The following is a 22,911-nucleotide window of genomic DNA, read 5'->3' on the forward strand; positions in this document are numbered from 1 at the left end:
CCGTGACCACTTTGAACCGTGAGCCCTCGACGTAGTGGCGGAAGTTCTCGATGGCCAACAGAACCCCCAGGCACTCCTTCTCTACGCTCGAGTAAGCTCTTTGGGTTCTACTGAGCTTTTTGCTAAAATAGGCCACTACTCTATTTTCTCCGTCCTGTTCCTGGATTAAGGCTGCACCCACCGCTGTATCTGACGCGTCGCTCTCAATCGTAAACGGTCTTGCGAAGTCTGGATTCGCTAAGATTGGAGCCGACGTTAGCACGGACTTTAACTCCGTAAACGCTTCTTCCGCAGTTTCCGTCCACTCAAACTTCTTCTTGGCCTTCTTCAGTAGATCGGTTATCGGCGATGTTATTCGGCTGTAGTTCTGTATAAAACGTTGGTAGAAGCCTGCTAATCCCAGCAACCTACGAACGTCTTTCACGGTTTTTGGCCGGGCGTAGTCCAAGATGGGAGAAATTCTGGAAGCATCGATTGCGACGCCTCGATCGGTTAGTAGATAGCCAAGGTACTTCACCTGCTTCCTGCAAAACCGTGACTTTTCGAGGGAGATAGTCAGGTTCGCCTTTCTCAACCTGTCGGCCACGATTTTGAGCAGACGCATATGCTCCTTCAGGGTTCTGGACGCTATCACGATGTCATCGAGGTAGACGAACACCGACGGCATCAGGTCGAACCCGATAACCTTGTCCATCAACCTGCACATCGTGAAGGGCGCATTGGTCACTCCAAAAGGTAGAACCTTGAACCTAAACAACCCCTTAGTCGTCCGGAAGGCCGTGTAGTTCCTGCTTTCCTCCTTAAGCGGGATTTGGAAGTACGCGTCCTTCAAATCGATGATGGAGAAGTACTTCGCGTTCTCCAACCGTTGAAAAATCTCCACCATATTCCGTATCGGGTAGCTATCCTTAACCGTCATGCTATTCAGTCTACGCGAGTCCAGACAAACCCTGATTTTGCCGTTGGATTTTCGGACTGGTACTAAGGGATTCGTCCACTCGCTGTAGCACTCCTCTATGACGTCCATGTCCTTGAACCGCTGAATTTCCGCATCGATTTCCTTTTGTATGGCCGGTGCTGACCGGTACATTACTTGGTTTTTCGGCTTCGCTCCTTCTTTGAGTACGATCTCGTGTTCGATCAGATGCGTCCGTCCTAGATTGTTGCTGCTCGTAAACTCGAAATCCTTGATTACTTGGACCAGCTGTTGTCGCTCCTTATCGGTCAACTCATGTTCTACTTCTAACGTCTCCACCGTTGGTTCTTGTGGCTCCTCCGGGACATCAAATGTTGGTACATCCAGTGTCGTATCGTTTCCTGTTGGCTGAAGTTTTGGAAGCTCTCCGATCGGTTCTAGAGTGAACGCGATTGTCTCTTCCGTGCTTGCAAAACTCCCTACCGGTTCTGGCCCGTTTCCCAGATCTGCCATCGGCGAGATTCCGAAACTACGCCAGAAATTGCAACCCAGAATTGGTTTTGAAATTTGTGGCACTACCACGGTTGGCACCACTCTGGTCACGTTCTTGTATGTAAACGGAACATTCAAATACCCTAAACATCGATATTCGGTGTTGTCGGCCGTACAGACACGTAATCTCGTTGGCTGTAGCTTTAAACCGTACTTCTCGGAGAGTTCCAGTGAGTTTACCACACTGATTCCTGCCCCCGAGTCAAGCAAACCTACGATCTCAGTATCAAAAACGTTTACGCTCAAATACGGGCACTTTCTTGTCTGGATTTTGATTGTGTGTATTCGGTCAACTGGATCAAAATTAGCAACCTCTGTGGGAACCTTACTCTCATTTGGAATGTCCGGGCTCCCCGTCGTACACTCCTTCACTGGTTTCCCTGGTTGGTTCGACTCCATCTGCGGCTTGATTCCGCACATCGCTGACACGATCGTATTGTTCGCCCTAGTTCTCCGCATCCATAGCAGAAGATTGCTCGTGGTTCCTTGCAGTCTCGCCAATTGTGACCTACCTTTCTGCAGTTCCAACACGCGTTTCCGTCCGGCTGTCTTGACGGCTGCTGATTCGACCTATTAGTGTTGTCCGCAGGCACCGTTAGGTTTCCTTCGCTCGATCTTTGGCCTCGACGGTTGATTCTTGCATCCACCACGTCCAAGTCCTCCCGCTCGTCACTCTCCTCTTGTGCCGATGCACATTCGATCTGGTGGACGTTCCGTTGGTTCCTCTGTTCCATATGCCGAGGTTCCGCGTGGGGTTGGAAACTACTATCTGCCGCATCGATTCGGTGGTTTAGCTGGATCAGGTGATCCAGGTCACGAACTGGTATAATTGAGATTTTCGATCGGTAGTGTGGGCGCATGTTGTCCCACACAACCTCGAATTTTCGCCTCCTGGAAAGTGGTCTAGAAAGCATCTTGTTCAAACGCTCGATCTCCGATACGAATGCGCTGAACGATTCGCCCCTGAGCTGCTTTCGATCGTGAATCTTCTGCCGAATCCCTTGGTCCTGGTTTGGATTCCCGAATCGAAATCTTATCTTCTCCTCGAAGTCTTCCCAATCTACAAAATCGTCCACGTACGTGAAGAACCAGTCCGAGGCTTGGCCTTCCAGGACCAGGTGTATATCTCGCAGCAGACCCTGCTGAGATACTCCTTCCCGTGCGGCGATCTTCTTTAATTTGTACAGGAAATTTTCCACTGATATAGCCCTGGAGTCTCCTGAAAAGGTAAGCTTCCAGTGCTCGATCCTTCGATTCTGTCGGCTGTTCCTATTTCGAAAACCGTCCGAAGCATACGATCCTCGTTCGCTGAACCACTCGTCAATAGGAGGTCGACTGTTCCTTTGTCGTTCGTCTACAAGGTTCAAGCTTCGTCTGTCGTCCCTGCCTGGTCCCCTGTTTCGATTCTGGTTCGACTCCCGCCGGTTGGTTCGTCGCAGTTCGTCATAGTCGCTGTCGGAGTCTTCGGTCCTACCTACTCGGGTTTCCATCACTCTGTGGCTGGTTTTCAGTCCTTGCCTGCTCGTGGTTTGCTTCCGCTCGTGCTGTTCCGCCCATTCCACTTCACTGTCCTCGTTGCCTACTTCCTCATGTTCGGCACCTTTCTCGCTGCGTTTGGTTTCGTTTGGTGTAATGCGAGTACCGCCGTCTGTCCGCAGATGTCCTTGGCTACTCCGTAATCCCATTCGCTGAATGGTAGTCTGGAGCTCACGGATTTTCTCCTGCAACTCCTGGTACGTCGGTTCACCTCTTTTTGAACTACTTGGTTCCGTTTCGGCTTTGGACAGCAGTGACAGGTTTTTCGAGTATGCACCCAAGGTTTGTGGAGGTCCGGTACTTTTCCTACCTTCTTCGTCTTCCGGTAAACTCTCCGCACTGGTCCTGAGCGTCTCCGAAATCGACCTAAGAAGTTCCTTCCTCGTGTTTTCCACTTCTTTGTCTGTGGTTTCCCCCCTTCGAACACGCAAATAATAGTGTTTCAATCGCGAAACTAGCCTTGGATCTCCCTCTTTCCCTTGCCATGCCTGCTGAATTAACAAAACACGGTTCGAGATTATGTCCACCTCTTGCTCAAATTTATAAGGGGATCTATAATCTCTTCCCTCTTTTTGATCCGTTTGAAACAAGTTACGCAACAACCGAAGTTTTGACTGAATATCTTTCTCCGTTTCTTCCTTATAGTTTCGCAAAATCAGCTCATAGTTAATTTCCTCGTTTGTTAGGTAATCAGCGTGTGGAAACGACATTTTGAAAAGTAATAGAAATGTGTGCAGGTCGATTAAGTTACAAAAATACTAATAAGTTCACTTATGTATATTATAATAAATTAAGGTTTATAACAGCACAAATACACCAAATAAGTACAAAATATATCCTCACACAACAGAAAAATGTAGAAAGATAATATAAATGAAAAAATAACAACTTTGTGTGTGAAGAAATAGAAACTAAGGAGTCTATGTATAAATATAAGAAAAATACCGCATACGATTTTAATAGAAAATAAATATGTGTTTTATTATATTTACTGAGTATTTTTGCAAAAAAATGAAGAAAATTCTGAAAATGTGCAATATTTCAATAAGCGCCAAAAAATCGAAAAAATGTGTGCCTTCTAAACGTTTGGGCGCCAAAATGTAGCACGCAAATTGCGGCTAAGAGTTTTCCCGTCTTCTGCTTCGTTCCCTGGCTCCAAAAACAGACGGCTTAAGCGCCACCTCCGAAGAGGACCGTCTGTCGAGTTATGTTTGCCCGGCAAGAAACCCAACCTCAGGGCGGGTTTGTTTTATAAGAGACCAAATAGCGATTTAGGGACGATACAGAAAACTCAAAAGTACGGCTAATCGATATATCTCACTTATAGAGGTCGCCTTAAGCGATTCTCAAAATATGGTTGATGCTAACCGTCGTTCTACCAACTCACAAAGACACCACTCACGAGTATCATCACTGGAAGAACTCACCAATTCAAATTTCCCTGTTAGCTTCGGACACGTGAGTGGCGAGACTGATTTCCCAGGCAGTCTACCCTGGCGTACAAAAATAACTAAAAAACAGGTAGAACGACGCGAACGTGAGAAATCTCGAAGACCAAAAAAGCTGTTACCTCTGGGAAAGCACTAACATTCTACAAAAACAGCATTTGAAGGTAACAAAAACTAACGAAACATTTATTCAAATTTGATAACCTAGGTTTATTAACGCATGTTCCTTTCCATGCTATCTCGCTTTTCCTTCTTCCTAGCTTTCCCTACATGTGTGCGGTCTAAATTTGTTCCTAATCTGGTTCAATCGACGTTTATCGAAAACGATTCTGCATCCGAGCTCGGTTAGTGTGTGTGGAGTTTAACACATGCGCATGGTTAATTAGATTGGGCTTTTGTTCTACTCACGGTACCTTTCAGCTACTCATCAATGCCGTCGACAAAACAGAAGCGACGGCGTGGCGGTCGACGGACGGTTTGGTAAAGAAGCACGCTATTCTTACCGCATCCTACGGTGGTGGTATTGCGACGGTTGCACCAAATGCGTACGGTGCGCGGCGGTTTGGAAAGTGCGCCTTTCTCGCTGCCGGTCGCTAAACGGACCGTATCACCGGCGCAGTTGCTTGCTGGTGTTGATGACGATGGGGGTCGTCGATGGCTTCGTCGGTAAGGTGACTACCACATGGCCGACGTAGAAAAACGTGGGTTTCGGCCGCCTCCGGTGGGTGAATGTTCCGATCACCGAAAAAGTTGCTTGATGGCGGATCTGACGATGGGGGTCGTCGGTGGCTCGGTCGGTATGGTTGCTACCAATGAACGCCGACGGAAAAAACGTGGTTTCGGCCGCTCTGTCGGAACGGTTGTTCTCTTCCGGCTTTCCCCTCAAACCGGGACTTTTGAACACTGCGACGTGGGGTCGAGAGCGCGTTTAGCGAAAAAGGGCGGTGTGCCGAGCTTTCGGCCGTGGATCAAATCCTGAATAAAAAGCCGTCGAACGGCTGTTCGACACGTTTAACGAAAAAGTTTACTCCACACAACAAAAATATCAATTACCTTTTTCTATTCACTAACACGCACACACAATCTAGTTTGACCGCACTTAACCTTTTAACATAGGTTGTTGAACTTTGCTATCTAACGGAAAGGAACGAAAGTAACTTGTAGTTTAATCTAAAAGACTTCTCACATTTTATAAGTATTACCAAATATAACACACCGCGACACTAAACTTAGAACACGCACTCCCGCCTCTTCCACGGTCCAGGTCAAAATGGACGAGTAGAAGTTCTGTAAGTCCTCAGATAAGGTCGGATCCCAAGACTTCGTGGCCGGAAATACGTAAAATTACCGAAGTAATTTTACGATCTTTTCAAACGACAATTCTCATCAACCACGAATGAGAACCGAATAAATTGCTATCTCTTTCACTTTCATACCCATCTGAATGATCTGTATCGCTCCGTCTATTTTTAAGTACCCGATCCAATTTTATCGAGAGAGTTCGGGCTTGAACATTGAACCTCGAGATTGTTCGGGTTTCGTGGTGTAGTGGATAGAACGGCAGGAATTTTATTTACATGTATTAGACTTGAGAAGGCGACTTGCATGCAAGTTGTATGCGGTTTTGAAGTGCATGTCATTTCGAATGGTGACATTGAATATCGCAAAACATTTATAGTGAACTTTGGAATATAGTACATTTGACAATGAAAACAATGAATTTAAATGAAAAATAAATTAACACGAATAATAAATTAACATTGAAGAACATGAAAATAGATTTAATTTATTATACAATTTATGTATATTTTATATACATTTTATATTATATATTGAATAAATCTTAAAATAATATTTACACAAAAGTGACCATGCTACAATATGTAGTACTATGGCGACAAATTGTTGATTCGTTGTTATCATGAATTTGATGTTGAACCAAATAAATGAATACGCATAAATTTCCAAATTATGTTCCCTCAATTTTCGTTTCTTGGGTGTAAATAGGATTCAACGTATTCGTGTATAAAGTGCATAACCAAGAGAAGAGAAGTAAATCAAAATGTGCCCCCTTTAAGTTTTTATTTTTCAATAATCTATCTAAAACCTCAGAAATCTAATTTAAAAGTGGAAACTACTTTATTATCATCCACGGTCCGCTGACACTCGAAGTACCTAAATAAGTCACGAGTTCGTTGACTGACAAGCACCATTTCTATAAGAGCAAAACTATGTACAATGCAGATATCGTAAGTATCACCACTTCAACAAAAAAGTGACCATCCCGCTCAGATGAGAAAAAAAAACGGTAATAAAATTCCGCAATCTCTCATCATCATCGTCTTCTTCTTCGTCCACCGTTTGTTCCTGGACCTTTCCGCAACACAAACACCACCGCTTCTGGACTCTGAAAAGCAACGAGCTTATTATTCCCGCGCCACAAGTCGCAATAAATAAATCAAAACTCACCTCGGAAAAACCACCAGTCCACCAGGGGAACCACACTGACTAATGGAAACACTTCTCAGCGAGCGAGCGCGGCAGCATCCAAATCGTCTCTCGTTTGTACTTTTATGATTATTATGGCTGCTTACTGTAGTTTTTTTTGCTTCGTCACTTTGCTGCTGGTCCGGACTGGCCCGGAAGCAGTGGGGAAATTTGTAAATCTAGGATTTTTACTTGAACAGACTAACCGACACGGTGGCCATGGCGGCGACGTTGATCCCTGAAATGAGCAAGCAGCAGGAGCAAGCAAACCACGTCGCACACTTGCAACAATAGCAACAATCGCACTGCAGACACTCCAGAATTCTCCACACCATATTTTGAGGCTGGTCGCCGGTGAATAGTGGGTTCATTGTGTTGAAAAAGGTGTATTCTTCCTGAAATTCAGGTTATTTACAGAGTAGTATACACTCCGACCTTAACACATATCCGTCCGCTATGCAGAAATGCCTGGACGAGGGAGTTTTCCCAGAAGCTTGGAAGAGGCAGAGCCTGGTACTATTGCCAAAGGCGGGGAAACCACCCGGAGACCCGTCGGCATATAGACCAATATGCTTGATTGACACGGCGGGGAAGGTGCTCGAAAAGATCATCCTCAATAGAATGTTGAAGTTCACTGAGGGCGTAAATGGTCTCTCGAGCAACCAGTATGGCTTCCGGAAGGAGAGGTCCACCGTAGACGCTATCTTGTCGGTTACAAAAACCGCCGAGAAAGCACTCGAGCCTAAGAAGAGGGGAATTCGCTTCTGCGGGGTAGTGACTCTGGATGTAAGGAACGCATTTAATAGCGCCAGTTGGGCTGCTATTGCCGATGCGCTCTTGCGTCTGGGGATACCGGAGTACTTGTACAATATTCTCGGAAGCTACTTCCAGAATCGCGTACTAGTTTACGACACGGAGGTGGGTCGGAAGTGCTTTCACATAACCTCAGGAGTCCCGCAAGGTTCCATCCTGGGTCCGGTGTTATGGAATGTCATGTACGACGAGGTGTTGACTCAACACTGTTGAGGTTAGAGTACCCAGTGGGAGTGGTGATTGTTGGATTTGCCGACGATATTACGCTCGAAGTCTACGGTGAAACGATCGAGGAGGTAAAGTTGACTACCAACCACTCGATCAAGGTTGTGGAGGCGTGGATGCGGTACAGGAAACTGGAGCTTGCTCACCACAAGACAGAGGTGACGGTTGTTAACAACATGCAGTCGGCGCAGCAGACGGAGATCAGTGTAGGAGAGTGCACTATCCTGTCGAAGCGCTCTGTCAAGCACTTGGGCGTGATGATCGACGATAAGCTTACCTTCGGTAGCCACGTCGATTATGCCTCCACAGCTATTGCGGCACTGTCCCGGATGATGTCCAATAGCTCAGCGGTGTACGCCAGTAAGCGCAAGCTTCTGGCTAGTGTTGCTACGTCCATACTTAGGTATGGCGGCCCGGCGTGGGGTACCGCGCTAAGTACTGAATGCTACCGACGGAAGCTGGAAAGTACTTACAGGCTTATGTGCCTGAGGGTTGCAAGCGCGTACCGTACCGTGTCACACGACGCTCTCTGTGTCATTACTGGTATGGTGCCTATCAGCATTCTTATCAGTGAGGACATGGAGTGCTTCGAAATGCGCGGCACAAGAGGCATACGCAAGACTGTCAGGATGGCCTCTATGGTCAAATGGCAGCGCGCGTGGGACAGTTCCACCAAAGGAAGGTGGACCCACAGGTTGATACCGAGGGTAGATAGTTGGATTAATAGGCGCCATGGGGAAGTTACATTCCACCTGACACAGGTCCTTACAGGTCATGGCTGCTTCCGACAGTATCTACACCGTTTCGGGCATGCGGATTCTCCCGAATGCCCAGTGTGCAATGGTTTAGAGGAAACGGCGGAACACGTTTTGTTCGTGTGCCCGCGTTTTCGCACAATGCGTGACCGCATGCTTGCCACATGTGGGGAGGACACAACTCCGGACAACTTGGTCCAGAGAATGTGTAGGGATGAGATTACCTGGAATGCCGTTTCAACGGCTATCACCCATATCGTCTGGGAGCTACAGAGGAGGTGGCGCGTGGACTCGGAGAATGGCTAGTCCAGACCAGATGCAGTACAAGAGGTGGTCCAGGGGTTCGAAGTCGGCTTCGTAGGTCATACCGGTGCCCTGCGGTCGAGATCGACCCTTACAGCGATTAAGTGGCCGCGGAGAGGAAGTCCCGGTAGCGGTGCTGTCGTGGCGTCAGTCTACTGGGTTGGATCTGAGCCCGCGGTTGGAAAGGGGTCCCCGGCAAGGGTCGGGGTAGGTGAGACCCTGCTGTCTGCAACCTACGGGTGCATCTGATAGGGCCTGAAGGGTAGTGATACCCTTCCTTACGGGCAGGTCAGATCGGGTTGCACGTAGGCATCAGTTCTTGATGTCCGCTCAGCAGTAGGGCGCGGGCGGGGTCGACCCTGCCCGCCTTCCGAGGACAAAGGGAGTGGCGAGGACCACTCGGGAAACTGGCTAAGCGCCAGCATGCTATCGTGATGGACTCTCCAGAGCGAGTCATCGATGTTCGTTGCTGCTAGGCTACGGCAGCTAACCTTGAGGGTGCGATATGCACTAGTTCCTCTCTGAAGCAATACCTTCTTGGTGGTTCCGGAGCGACGTAGGGTTTGGCGACCATAGGAATGTGTTTTAGTGGGTCGAGGAGAGAGTAGTCCTGGCTTCTACCGGCATTGTAGCAGACGGCCTTAACCCCACACTACCCTAACCTTCCTGTTAGGGTGTCTGATGAGCAGATTTATCCCCCTATGGTTTAGAAGGAAAAAAAAACATATCCGTCCAGCGTCCTATTTATAGGACAGATGCCCCGAACGCCAAGCGTCCTATAAATAGGACAGTCCTTTTGATGTGAATATCTCCAGAATCATGCAAAATTTTAGAATACTTTCTTCAGAGAAGATGTTCTCCACACCCATACCTTGCTCATAGTGGACAATATAGTATGTGACTGGTTCACTAGGTGGCGTAAACGATGCTGCAAAGAATGCATATTGTCACGATCTGTGAGCATAATTTCCAATGCGGAAAATAAGTAATTTCCCTGGAATCTTGACAATGGTTAATAATTTACAGTTCATTTCTTCGGCAGAGTTGTTAATCAATACATGGACAAGTCGATGTATGTATGATTGTATGTTTATATGCTTGTATGTTTATATGATTGTATGTTTGTCTATTTGTATGTTTATATGTATGTATGTATGTATGTATGTATATATGTATGCCGGAACATAGGCATAACTCTGAAATGCGTCAAGAAATTTCAATTCAATTTGATATACACATTCCTTAGGATGTGGAGGTGGTAGCAAGGATATTTAAATTCAAGATGGTGGCTTAGGTTCCAAGATGGCGGTCAAAACCCCAGAATATATGCTTTTTAACGACAATGCTGCTTCGGATACTATGCAATATGGGTATCTATCGATCGGGCTTCACAAGTAGAACTCAAACATGAATATTCGACGCCATTTTGAAATCAAAGATGGCGGACGATATCCAATATGGCGTCCATGATATGGCAGTTTAATCTATAATACCGTGCAATATGGGTATCTATAAGAGATGGGAAAACTGATTCAATTTTGAGAGTGAATCGCTACCGATTCACTCTCAAAAAAGAGTCGAGTCTTTTGATCGATTCAGTAACTCATTTCCGGGATTTGAAGAAAATGTCAATTTTCGATGTGAGCCAACTTCTTTCTGTACAAAATTCACTTGCATGGTATGTACATATATTGACGATTTGCACAAACGTCTGAGTATAACGTAGTGAAATACAGGATTCGCAGGTTTTCGTTAATTTCTCCGAAGAATCGAATCGCTGGTGCGAGCCGGCCATATAATATAAGTATGGAAATAAAATTAATTGTCAAAGATTGCAATGTTCTGCGTCGAATCATTATGAAGTGCGTAGTCATACTAACTCTTTTCGCAATCGTAATGAACATCAGCGAATCGTGTCTCTTTTGAAAAGAGTCATGGCTCGAGCCAGCTCGATTTTTGACTTCTACTCATCAAGCCCGATCGATAGATGATGGGTAACTCACTCGCGAATCAACTCAAAGAATCGATTCGCGAGTGAGTTACCCATCATCTATCGATCGGGCTTGATGAGTAGAAGTCAAAAATCGATATTTTACGCCATTTTGAAATCCAACATGGCGGACCGTATCCAAGATGGCGGACCATATCCAAGATGGCGGCAACGGAATGGTAGTTTAAGCTATGATATCGATGGGCTAGTTTAAGCTATGGGTATCGATCGATCGGGCATGATGAGTAGAAGTAAAAAATCAATATTTAACACCATTTGGAAACCAAGATGGCGCACGATATCCAATATGGCGTCCATGAAATGGCAGTTTGATCTATAATACCATGCAATATGGGTATCTATCGATCGGGCATGATGAGTAGAAGTAAAAAATCGATATTTAACGCCATTTTGAAATCCAAGATGGCGGATTATATCCAATATGGCGTCCATGAAATGGCAGTTTGATCTATAATACCATGCAATATGGGTATCTATCGATTGGGCATGATGAGTAGAAGTAAAAAATCAATATTTAACGCCATTTTGAAATCCAAGATAGCGGACTATATCCAATATGGCGGCCACGGAATGGTAGTTTGATCTATAATACCATGCAATATGGATATCGGTCGATCGGGCTTCATGAGTAGAAGTCAAAATTCGACATTTGACCCTATTTCGAAAACCAAGATGGGTATCTATCGATCGGGCTTCATGAGTAGAGTCAAAATCGATATTTGACCCTATTTCGAAGTCAAAGATGGTGGACCATATCCAAGATGGCGCCCATGGAATGGTAGTTTGAGCTATGATACTATGCAATATGCCACAAAAGTTCAGCCTATTGGACGCAGTGGCTTAATTTCCCCAACAGGGGAGGAAAAAAAAATGCAATATGGGTATCTATCGATCGGGCTTCATGAGTAGAAGTCAAAAAACGACATTTGACTCTATTTCGAAATCCAAGATGGCGGCCCATATCCAAGATGGCGGCCACAGAATGAGAGTTTGAGCTATGAAACTATGCAATATGGGTGTCTATTGATCGGGTTTCATGAGTAGAACTCAAAAATGAATATCCGACGCCATTTTGAAACCCAAGATGGCGGACCACACTAAAGTTAGTGGCCACGGAATGGTAGTTTCAGCTACAATGCCATGGAATATGGGTATCTTAAGGGTAGCGGTAGATGGTAGGGTAGCGGGTAGGATAAAGGGTGGAGCAGACGGTCGGGTAGAGGGTTTGGGTGAAGGATAGAGTGGAGGAAGTGGAGTAGAAGGTTGGGGTATAGGATAGGGTAGACGGTAGGGAGAAGGGTAGAATAGAGAGTAGGTTTGAGGGTAGGAAAAATGTTAGGGTAGAGAGTAGGGTAGACGGTACGATTAAACACAATATAGACTAGAGGGTACGGTAAAGGATAGGGCAGTGGTTATAGTAGAGGATAGTTTAGAGGGTAGGGCAGATGGTAGGGTTGAAGGTTATGAAAGAGCGTAGAATAGAGGGTTGGAATAGAGGGCAAAGAAGACAGTAAGGTAGATGCCAGAGAATAGGGTGAAGAATTGAGATGAGATTAGATGAGCTGAGGTTCTTTTTTGAGATACCTTCAGGAACTCTTTCCAGGATTTCTTCAGGCATTCCTTTCGAAAATCTTCTCAGGTTTATTCCCGAGATTCCTTCAGATATTGCTTCTGAGATTGCTGTATGGATTGCTCCGGAGTTCTCTTCAGGGATTTTTGCAGGCGTTGTTTTGGAAAATCCTGAAAGGATTCTGTTAGTTATTCTTTTCTACATTCTTTCAGGGATTTGTGCTGGAATTCATTCGAAGACTCCTTCCATGATTCCTGCTGTTATTCCTTAAGGGATCCCTCCCGAAAAAAAAAATGAAAAAGTATATGATTCTTCCCAGATTGTTTTCAGGCAACCCTAGATCATAGAGACATCTTCTATGGTTCTTGCAGGAATGCGTGCTCAGCTTCTGGCCAGCATTCTTGTCATGATCTCTCTAAGGAATACATCAGGTATTACGGGATTTCTTCAGGAATAACTTCAGGGATTTCTGCCAGAATTGCTTTAGAAAATCCTAAAAGGATTCTTTCAGAAATTTTACCCAGCATTCTTTCATGGATTTCTTCTGGAATTACTTCACAGATTCATTTTAGTATACTTTCAAAGTGTTCTGTCTAAACATATTCAGAGAATCCTAATGGAATTCTTTCTATGAGCCGGGATCCTCGCTCGGGATTTATACAGCAATTCCTCCCTGGATTTCTTCTGTGATTATTTCAGGGATTTCTACCAAGCTTTTAGTTGAGATTACCTCAGAACTCTAACAGATATGACTATCAGAATTCCTTCTGTATATCCTCCCGGGATTTATTCGGGGATTTCAGGTTATCTTTTCGATGTAACTTTGATAGTGCCCAGAATAACACCATAAAATTCACATATTGTTCACGAAAAAACAATCATGGAGTAGTACAAACATGCAGTGTCGGACAAAACAATAGGACCACCGGTCCTATTTCATTCAAAATGACCAAGTTTGATGATATCCCAAGCAACCAAAAGTTCGGATAAAATAGCATGTTTGCCCAAGCAACCAAAAGTTCGGATTCCACTTGAAGAACGAACTCAGAAGTTCAAATTTGGTTCAATTCCGGTTTCGTTGAACTTTATTCTCCAAAAAGTTACTCTTGTATTGTTTATGAACTTGAAAGTACATGTACAAGCTTTTGACTTCTCTTCAAAACGACATTAAAGTCGAAAAAAGGTTCAAAAAGAATTTATGTTAAACTTTAAAACAGAGTTCAATCAAATATTAACCGAACTCATGTTGAACTATTGCGTGCCTTTAAAACTCAAATAAAGTTCAGTTGGACATATTCCAACAACTTGGAAAGTTCCGTTTCGAACTTGTTTTGAACTTACTACTCAAAGTTCGGATAAATATTAACCGTACCAAAAGTGAACTTCACTTGAACTTCGGCGACAGCGGGGCCGGGGAGAAGTTCTCATTCAATTAAATCACTCGGAAATCGAGCCCAGCAGCCACAGCTTGTGTTAATTTCACAAGTACACTTTGTTCCACTATAATATTTCAACGTACTTACTTGTAATCAACGCAGAGGATCCGTATTGTGTGGCTCAAAGGCTGCCCACGCAGCGGACAACCGTTCCCCCCCCGGATTCCGCCGGGGGGTTTTCGGCCGCGCACAAAAATTTTCCAGCTTTGCTGGATGTTTTCACACCCGTCTCACTTGTCGCTGCAGCGCGCCGGTAATCGACGCAATCGTAGTCACTGGAAACCAAGATGAAAACTTATAATCTTTTCTTAAAGCCGATACACTGGCCCCAATTGATTGCTTTGCACTGCGAATCACAACAAATTGAAAATGTCAAACTGTGTAAGTTCACAAGAAGTTCCACGTGAACTTCTTTCGAACTTTCGACTTCAAAAAGTATTCCAAGTTCAGGTAAAGTTCAAACGCGAACCTGATTGAGCTCTACTATATGATATCAGCACATTGAGTAAAATACCACTGTGCCTAACAACACATACATGGAGTAATGGTTAGGCACCGACTTTCAACGAGGAGAACCCGAGTTCAAATCTCAGTAAGTAAAAAACATCAAAACATATTTCAAGATATGTATTAGTCAATTTGGATTGCACATGAACTAAATGTTCCTTAATAATAAATTACTTTTGAGGACTAAACACATTTTTTTTCATTTTTTCGAAGCTTATTTTTAAGCTGAATAGCGTTCCTTTCAGCGACACAAGTGTACTTTTTGCGAACTCAAGTTCGGTTAATTACTTAAAAAGTAGGTTGAATAGAATGCTTTTCATCTTCCTTCGCATAGCTGATTAAGCCCAAACATGCTATTTTATCCGAACTTTTGGTTGCTTGGGTGGGCTTAATCAGCTATGCGAAGGAAGATGAAAAGCATTCTATTCAACCTACTTTTTAAGTAATTAACCGAACTTGAGTTCGCAAAAAGTACACTTGTGTCGCTGAAAGGAACGCTATTCAGCTTAAAAATAAGCTTCGAAAAAATGAAAAAAAAATGTGTTTAGTCCTCAAAAGTAATTTATTATTAAGGAACATTAGTTCATGTGCAATCCAAATTGACTAATACCTTGAAATATGTTTTGATGTTTTTTACTTACTGAGATTTGAACTCGGGTTCTCCTCGTTGAAAGTCGGTGCCTAACCATTACTCCATGTATGTGTTGTTAGGCACAGTGGTATTTTACTCAATGTGCTGATATCATATAGTAGAGCTCAATCAGGTTCGCGTTTGAACTTTACCTGAACTTGGAATACTTTTTGAAGTCGAAAGTTCGAAAGAAGTTCACGTGGAACTTCTTGTGAACTTACACAGTTTGACATTTTCAATTTGTTGTGATTCGCAGTGCAAAGCAATCAATTGGGGCCAGTGTATCGGCTTTAAGAAAAGATTATAAGTTTTCATCTTGGTTTCCAGTGACTACGATTGCGTCGATTACCGGCGCGCTGCAGCGACAAGTGAGACGGGTGTGAAAACATCCAGCAAAGCTGGAAAATTTTTGTGCGCGGCCGAAAACCCCCCGGCGGAATCCGGGGGGGAACGGTTGTCCGCTGCGTGGGCAGCCTTTGAGCCACACAATACGGATCCTCTGCGTTGATTACAAGTAAGTACGTTGAAATATTATAGTGGAACAAAGTGTACTTGTGAAATTAACACAAGCTGTGGCTGCTGGGCTCGATTTCCGAGTGATTTAATTGAATGAGAACTTCTCCCCGGCCCTGCTGTCGCCGAAGTTCAAGTGAAGTTCACTTTTGGTACGGTTAATATTTATCCGAACTTTGAGTAGTAAGTTCAAAACAAGTTCGAAACGGAACTTTCCAAGTTGTTGGAATATGTCCAACTGAACTTTATTTGAGTTTTAAAGGCACGCAATAGTTCAACATGAGTTCGGTTAATATTTGATTGAACTCTGTTTTAAAGTTCAACATAAGTTCTTTTTGAACCTTTTTTCGACTTTAATGTCGTTTTGAAGAGAAGTCAAAAGCTTGTACATGTACTTTCAAGTTCATAAACAATACAAGAGTAACTTTTTGGAGAATAAAGTTCAACGAAACCGGAATTGAACCAAATTTGAACTTCTGAGTTCGTTCTTCAAGTGGAATCCGAACTTTTGGTTGCTTGGGATGGTACTCGGTTTCTAGTAAACCGATTTGGCTGAAGTTTTGACAGCTGACATGGAATGACGAGTGTGACGACGAGAACCCCTCAGCGCGGAACGGATGAAAATTTCCACAGGGCGGCTACAAACCAGGTGCACGCCAAATAAAGTTGTCTCCTCTACAATCCACCCTACACATACTCTGATTAGCCAGGCAACTAAAGATCAGCAAGCTCACACAAATATGTTCTCTAAACGACATTTTGTTGATGAGTTCGAACAACTGAAAGTGGGGGGAGCTTCCGGAACCCAAGCCACTGCTGGTAATCAAAATCCGAAGCTGTTGTTTACTGGAATCGACTGCGCTGAACGTTTTGAAAACCGCGATCGTTCTAGTGCTCACGAAAGAGGGGAAAGTGAACGCCGTTTAAGTGAAATGATTCCAGGCGGTGACTATGAAGATCGAAGTGTCAGAGTGCATATAGCGGGTTCCTCTGGTGCCCAAAATCGAAGTACGGTTGACGAACGGGATGTTCAAGCAACATTCGGCGAAGCAAGAGTTGATAACAGGGGAGAACAGCCAATTCCGAGGAGTGTTGCGTCTGGTAGCCAAGAACACTGCAACGGAGACTACGGGGACGGACCAACAAACCGTCAACTAGCTGCTAGACAGGTGATGGGAAAGGATTTACCGATCTTTTCGGGCAACCCAGAGGAATGGCCAATCTGGATTAGCAACTTTCGCCGGTCGACATCTACCTGCGGATTTTCCGAAGACGAAAACCTAATTCGTCTTCAACGATGCTTGAAGGGACCAGCGCTCGAAGCTGTTCGTAGCAGACTGCTTTGTCCTGCAAGTGTTCCACACGTGATTCGTACTTTGGAGATGCGGTACGGCCGACCGGAGACGCTTATCCGCTCAATGACGGAACGAGTTCATCGGCTTCCTTCCTTAAGGACCAACGATTTAGATGGGATCATTGAATTCGGCCTGGTAGTGGACAACCTTGTGCAACACCTGAAGAATGCTGGACAACAGACCCATCTAACCAACCCATCATTGCTGCATGACCTAGTTGGAAAATTGCCAGTTGACTACAAGCTTAAATGGTCAGCATACAAGAGCATGCGGCTTGACGTAGATCTGAGCACATTTGGACAGTTCATGTCAACGTTGGTCGAGCTTGCATATGACGTAGCAGATGATTTCCCCTATATCGAGAAGGTTCCGAAACAATCCCAGAGGAATAAGGAGCGAAGCTTTGTGCAGACACACATGGAATCCGATACGCCATCGAGAAGCGAACTGGCTAGTAGCAGTAATTCAGTCACCCGGATTCCGAAGAAACCATGCGTAGTATGCCATACGGAAGGACATCGAGTAGCGGAATGTAGTCGGTTCAAAGCGATGGACATTAGTGGAAGATTAAACGTGGTTCAGCAAAGCGGTGTATGCCGATCGTGTTTGAATTTCCATGGCAGATGGCCGTGTAAAACCGCAAAGGAATGTGGTGTCAACGATTGCCGGTTAAAACATCATCAACTGTTGCATTCACCGTCTACAGCTATTGACACAGCGTTCTCAACGAGTCATCTGAGCGAATCGATTGCGAGTGCTGGACCTCTGTTTAGAATTATTCCGGTAACGTTGTATGGAAAGGACTGTGAGGTAAACGTTTACGCTTTCGTTGATGAAGGATCGAAGATTACGCTTTTGGAGGACGCCGTTGCTGATCAACTTGGCCTTGTTGGACCCACAGAACCTTTGAATTTACAATGGACTGGGAATATAAAGCGTAGTGAACCCAATTCAAGACGGATCAGTGCTGAGATTTCCGCAAAAGGATCGTCGAGGCAGTACCAATTGACCAACGCTCGTACTGTAGGTGGATTACTACTACCGTCACAGACGGTATGTTACGAAGAAATGTGCAGCCGTTACCCACATCTTCGAGGTCTACCAATCCAAAGCTACGAAAAGGTTTCACCAAAACTCTTGATTGGTCTTGACAACTTGAAGCTCACCGTACCGTTGAAAATCCGAGAAGGAAGATGGGTAGAGCCGATTGCCGCTAAGAGCCGCATCGGGTGGAGCATCTACGGATGCGCAACGACGCTAGCAACGACGGTCGTGTGTGGGCTTCATTTTGGAGGATGGACCGATCAAGAGCAAGACCTCAATAAGTTGGTTCGTGACTACATCTCACTGGACAACACTGGCGTAACGCATCCTACAACGCACTTGGAATCCAAGGAAGACCAACGGGCGAAAATGTTGCTGCAGACGACTACTAGAAGAATCGGTAACGCATTCGAGACGGGGCTACTGTGGAAAGTCGACGAGGTACGATTCCCGAACAGTTATGGAATGGCGTACAAGCGGATGTGTTCTTTGGAAAAGCGGCTGAATAAAGAATCAACGCTGTACGAACGTGTCAGACAGCAGGTGCGTGACTACGAATCGAAGCAGTATGCACACAAAGCAACTTATCACGAGCTGTCTACTACCGGTGCTGATCAGTGCTGGTACTTGCCGTTGGGGATAGTGCTAAACCCGAAGAAGCCGAATAAGCTGAGGATGATTTGGGACGCTGCTGCCAAAGTTGACGGTGTCTCGCTAAACTCTGCACTGCTGAAAGGGCCAGATTACCTGACATCTCTTCCAGCGGTTATTGGAAAGTTCCGGCTGTATCAGTTTGCCCTAACTGGCGACATCAGGGAAATGTTCCATCGGTTTTTCATCCGTCCACAAGATCGACAGTTCCAGAGATTCCTATTCCGAGATCACCCACAAGAAGAGCCCATTACGTACGTCATGGATGTAGCCATCTTCGGAGCTGCATGTTCACCGAGCAGCGCTCAATACATAAAAAATTTGAACGCTAAGGACTATGAAGCAGAGTATCCACGGGCAGTAGAAGCTATCGTTGATCGTCACTACGTGGACGATTACCTGGATAGCTTTGGAACAATCGAAGAAGCGGTGCAGATAGGAAGGCAGGTGAAAACTATACATGCTGCGGGGGGTTTCGAAATCCGAAACTTCCTATCCAACGAAACTACTATAGCAGCACAGGTTGGCGATGAATCACCAGAAGCAGAGAAGAACATTTGTGTGGAGAAAGATGAGCAGATTGAATCCGTACTTGGCATGAAGTGGATTCCGAGCAGCGATACCTTCACGTTTACAGTTTCCCTTCGAGACAATTTACTTCATGTTCTCGAACAATCGCACGTGCCAACAAAACGAGAAGTTTTGCGCACTGTTATGAGCTTCTTTGATCCACTGGGATTGATTTCATTCTTCCTGATCCATGGGCGCACCATGATGCAGGACATATGGGCGACCGGAATACAGTGGGATGACCCGATTACCGAAGAGATACTAATGCAGTGGAAGCAGTGGATTGGACTAATCCCAAAGCTGAGCACTCTTCGTGTACCCCGTTGCTACCTCAAGGGAGCGCGAGAGAACAGCTACTCCATGTTGCAGATTCACACATTTGTCGATGCAAGCCAGTCTGCGTACTCATGCGCAGTGTATTTTCGAGTAGATACACCAGAAGGTCCAGCCGTTAGCCTTGTAGCAGCGAAATCCAAAGTTGCTCCTCTGAAGATGCTGACGATACCTCGGCTCGAACTCCAAGCTGCAGTTCTGGGATCTCGTCTGCTCAACAGTGTATTAGCAATGCACTCCCTCTCTGTGACGAAGCGTGTCCTGTGGTCCGACTCCAATACCGTGCTCGCCTGGATTCGGTCAGACCAGCGGCGATACCATCAATATGTGGGATTCAGGATTGGAGAAATTCTTTCAATGACGGATGTTAGCGAGTGGCGTAAAGTACCTACAAAAGATAATGTTGCAGATGACGCCACAAAATGGGGAACTGGACCAGACATTCGCTCGGAAAGCCGGTGGTTCCAAGGACCACCATTCCTCAAACAACCGGAGGCATTCTGGCCACGTGAAGCTGAACAGATCAATCCAACGGAGGAGGAGCTGATCAAGGAGCATATGCCGTGTAATCTTCACAACGAAACAGAGCTGCTGGTGGTAGACGCCACTAAATTCAGTAAATGGGAGAAACTGCACTGCACCATGTCATATGTACACCGGTTCATCCAGAATATCCAACGATCAAGGCGAAACGAAGAACAAAAGCTGGGAGCTCTGACGCAGGACGAAATGGTTGTAGCCGAGAGATCGTTGTGGATACAAGCACAAGCAGAATCCTTCGGCCCAGAAGTACAGTTGCTGAAGAAGACGAAAGGGAGATCAGAAGATATCCATGAAGTCCTACCGAAATCGAGCCCACTGTACAAGATGTGTCCGTTCATTGACGACACGGGAGTGATGCGGAAACGAAGTCGCTTGCAAAATGCCGACTGGATGGCGTTTCACACTAAGTATCCGGTGATACTTCCTCGTCAAAATCGCATATCGTTTCTTCTTGTCGATTATTACCACCGTCGCCTACAACACCGTAACCGCGAAACGGTAGTCAATGAGATGCGGCAGCTCTACGAGATTCCACGACTAAGGTCAGTGGTATTTGAGGTCGCGGATTCCTGTATGACTTGCCGAATTCGCAGAGCTGTTCCTAATCCCCCGCCTATGGCACCGCTACCCAAGGTTCGTGTCACGCCCTATGTCCGACCGTTTACATTCGTGGGTGTCGACTACTTTGGTCCAGTGTTAGTGAAAGTTGGGCGCAGCAACGTTAAGCGGTGGATTGCACTTTTCACTTGCTTGACGATTCGCGCGGTGCACCTTGAAGTTGTTCACAGTATGTCCAAGGAATCATGCGTAATGGCAGTGAGAAGGTTCGTGTCGCGACGTGGAGCACCGGTGGAAATATTCAGTGACAATGGCACTAACTTTCTTGGCGCAAGTAATCAACTGAAGCGAGAAGCTGAAGAGCTGGTTCATCACCTAGCGTCTACATTTACGAACACCACGACCCGTTGGTCGTTCAACCCGCCTGGAGCTCCTCACATGGGAGGAGCTTGGGAAAGAATGGTTCGATCGGTAAAGGTCTCAATCGAAGGTATACTGGAGAATCAGAGACGACCGGACGATGAGATTTTGGAAACAGTGGTGATCGAGGCAGAGGCTATGATTAATTCGCGGCCGTTGACCTACATACCGCTCGAGTCTGCTGAACAGGAATCCCTAACTCCGAATCACTTCTTACTGGGAAGCTCTAGCGGAGTGAAACAAAAGCCAGTGCTACCTACAGAATATCACGCTACGCTAAGAAACGGTTGGAAACTCGCCCAGTACCTGTCGGATGGGATTTGGAGGAGATGGATCAGGGAGTATTTGCCAGTGATATCCAGACGGTCGAAGTGGTTCGAAGAAGTGAAAGAGGTAGCTGAAGGAGATCTAGTACTGATCGTCGATGGAGCGGTACGGAATCAGTGGATAAGGGGTATAATAGAGAAAGTGGTACAAGGCAGAGATGGTCGAGTGCGGCAAGCATGGGTGCGAACAGCGAATGGTTTATTACGGAGACCAGCAGTGAAGTTGGCGTTACTCGACGTCGTAGATGGAGGTAAACCGGAAGCTGACAACGACCAGGATAGTTTACGGGTGGGGGGATGTGACGACGAGAACCCCTCAGCGCGGAACGGATGAAAATTTCCACAGGGCGGCTACAAACCAGGTGCACGCACCTGAAATGTCAGATACCACAAACTGACATAACGTGAATATGGAAGTTTGTCAGTGACGATTACGTGGCAAATTGTGGTAAAGTATCTACAGAAGAGGACTGAAAAAGAAATCTCGCTATTTTACCCAAAGTATTCGGAAGGTGCTAGTTTGCCTAAATTATCTTAACTGAATTTAAAACTACCTAAAAGTAAGTGTAAAACCTTAAACCTATTATTTGTCACTTATCTAATTTGAATTCATTAATTTAGCTACACGAATACATACTACAAACTATTTTCATTAAAACTAGAGGAATAGCAAGGAGATACTGTTAAAATTGTAAGTAAAATCTATTAACCTAATGAATTAAAAACTTAAAAAATAAATTATTTACAGCTAAAGCTGTCCCAAGCAACCTCGAGTTTTTCTAAGGGACTGCTAAAAGAAAACAGTGGCAACAACGAGAATTCTGATTTGTATTAAACTGATTGAATTCTGTTCACTACATCAAAAGTTACAGATATACGGTGCGACAAAATTCCAACACCAGATTTTTATAATGGTTATTTGTGGTCAATTCAATAAAAATGTCCCCAAGTTTAAACGGTATCCTTAATTTTAGTACTTGTTTATCAATCATCAAGTATCAGATACAGATATATATCCTTTGATAATGGCAAGTGGTCCTATTATTTTGTCGTTTCGCATATCTGTAACTTTTGAAGTTAGTGAACAGAACTCAATCAATTAAATACAAATCAAAATTCACGCAACTCCATGGCGACAGTCAAAAATTCAGCCAAATCGGTTCACCAGAAACCGAGCATCACATCGTCAAACTTGGTAATTTTGTATGAACAATGGCTGGTGGTCTTATTGTTTTGTCCGACACTGTAAGTGGAGAAGCCGTGTAGAGTATATCTGGTTGAAATTTTATATCAAAACATGAAATGATGATGAACCTGGGCGTGTTAGTAGAATACCTGTAAATACGAGACACCGAAAACGACCATATAGTTGAGATCGAAATACGTATCTGTCAAAGGAGACAAATTA

The 22,911-nt window shown here is 45.0% G+C and overlaps 2 protein-coding genes across 2 annotated transcripts; both read left to right on the forward strand.

Moving 5' to 3' along the window:
* The first annotated feature begins 16,635 nt into the window (after positions 1-16,635).
* LOC134291885 (uncharacterized) lies at positions 16,636-20,374 on the forward strand. Its single transcript, XM_062860240.1, has 2 exons — positions 16,636-20,272; positions 20,343-20,374. Exons 1-2 carry the CDS (start codon positions 16,636-16,638, stop codon positions 20,372-20,374), a joined length of 3,669 nt encoding a protein of 1,222 aa, XP_062716224.1.
* On the forward strand, positions 20,301-22,322 carry LOC134285654 (uncharacterized). The gene is made up of 2 exons (XM_062846844.1): positions 20,301-22,063; positions 22,125-22,322. The coding sequence occupies exon 1, from the start codon at positions 20,386-20,388 to the stop codon at positions 21,835-21,837; it is 1,452 nt and encodes a 483-aa protein (XP_062702828.1). The 5' UTR covers positions 20,301-20,385; the 3' UTR covers positions 21,838-22,063; positions 22,125-22,322.
* The last annotated feature ends 589 nt before the right edge of the window (positions 22,323-22,911 follow it).

This window comes from Aedes albopictus, chromosome 1, assembly GCF_035046485.1.
Source record: "Aedes albopictus strain Foshan chromosome 1, AalbF5, whole genome shotgun sequence".
NCBI classification, from domain to species: Eukaryota; Metazoa; Arthropoda; class Insecta; order Diptera; family Culicidae; genus Aedes; species Aedes albopictus.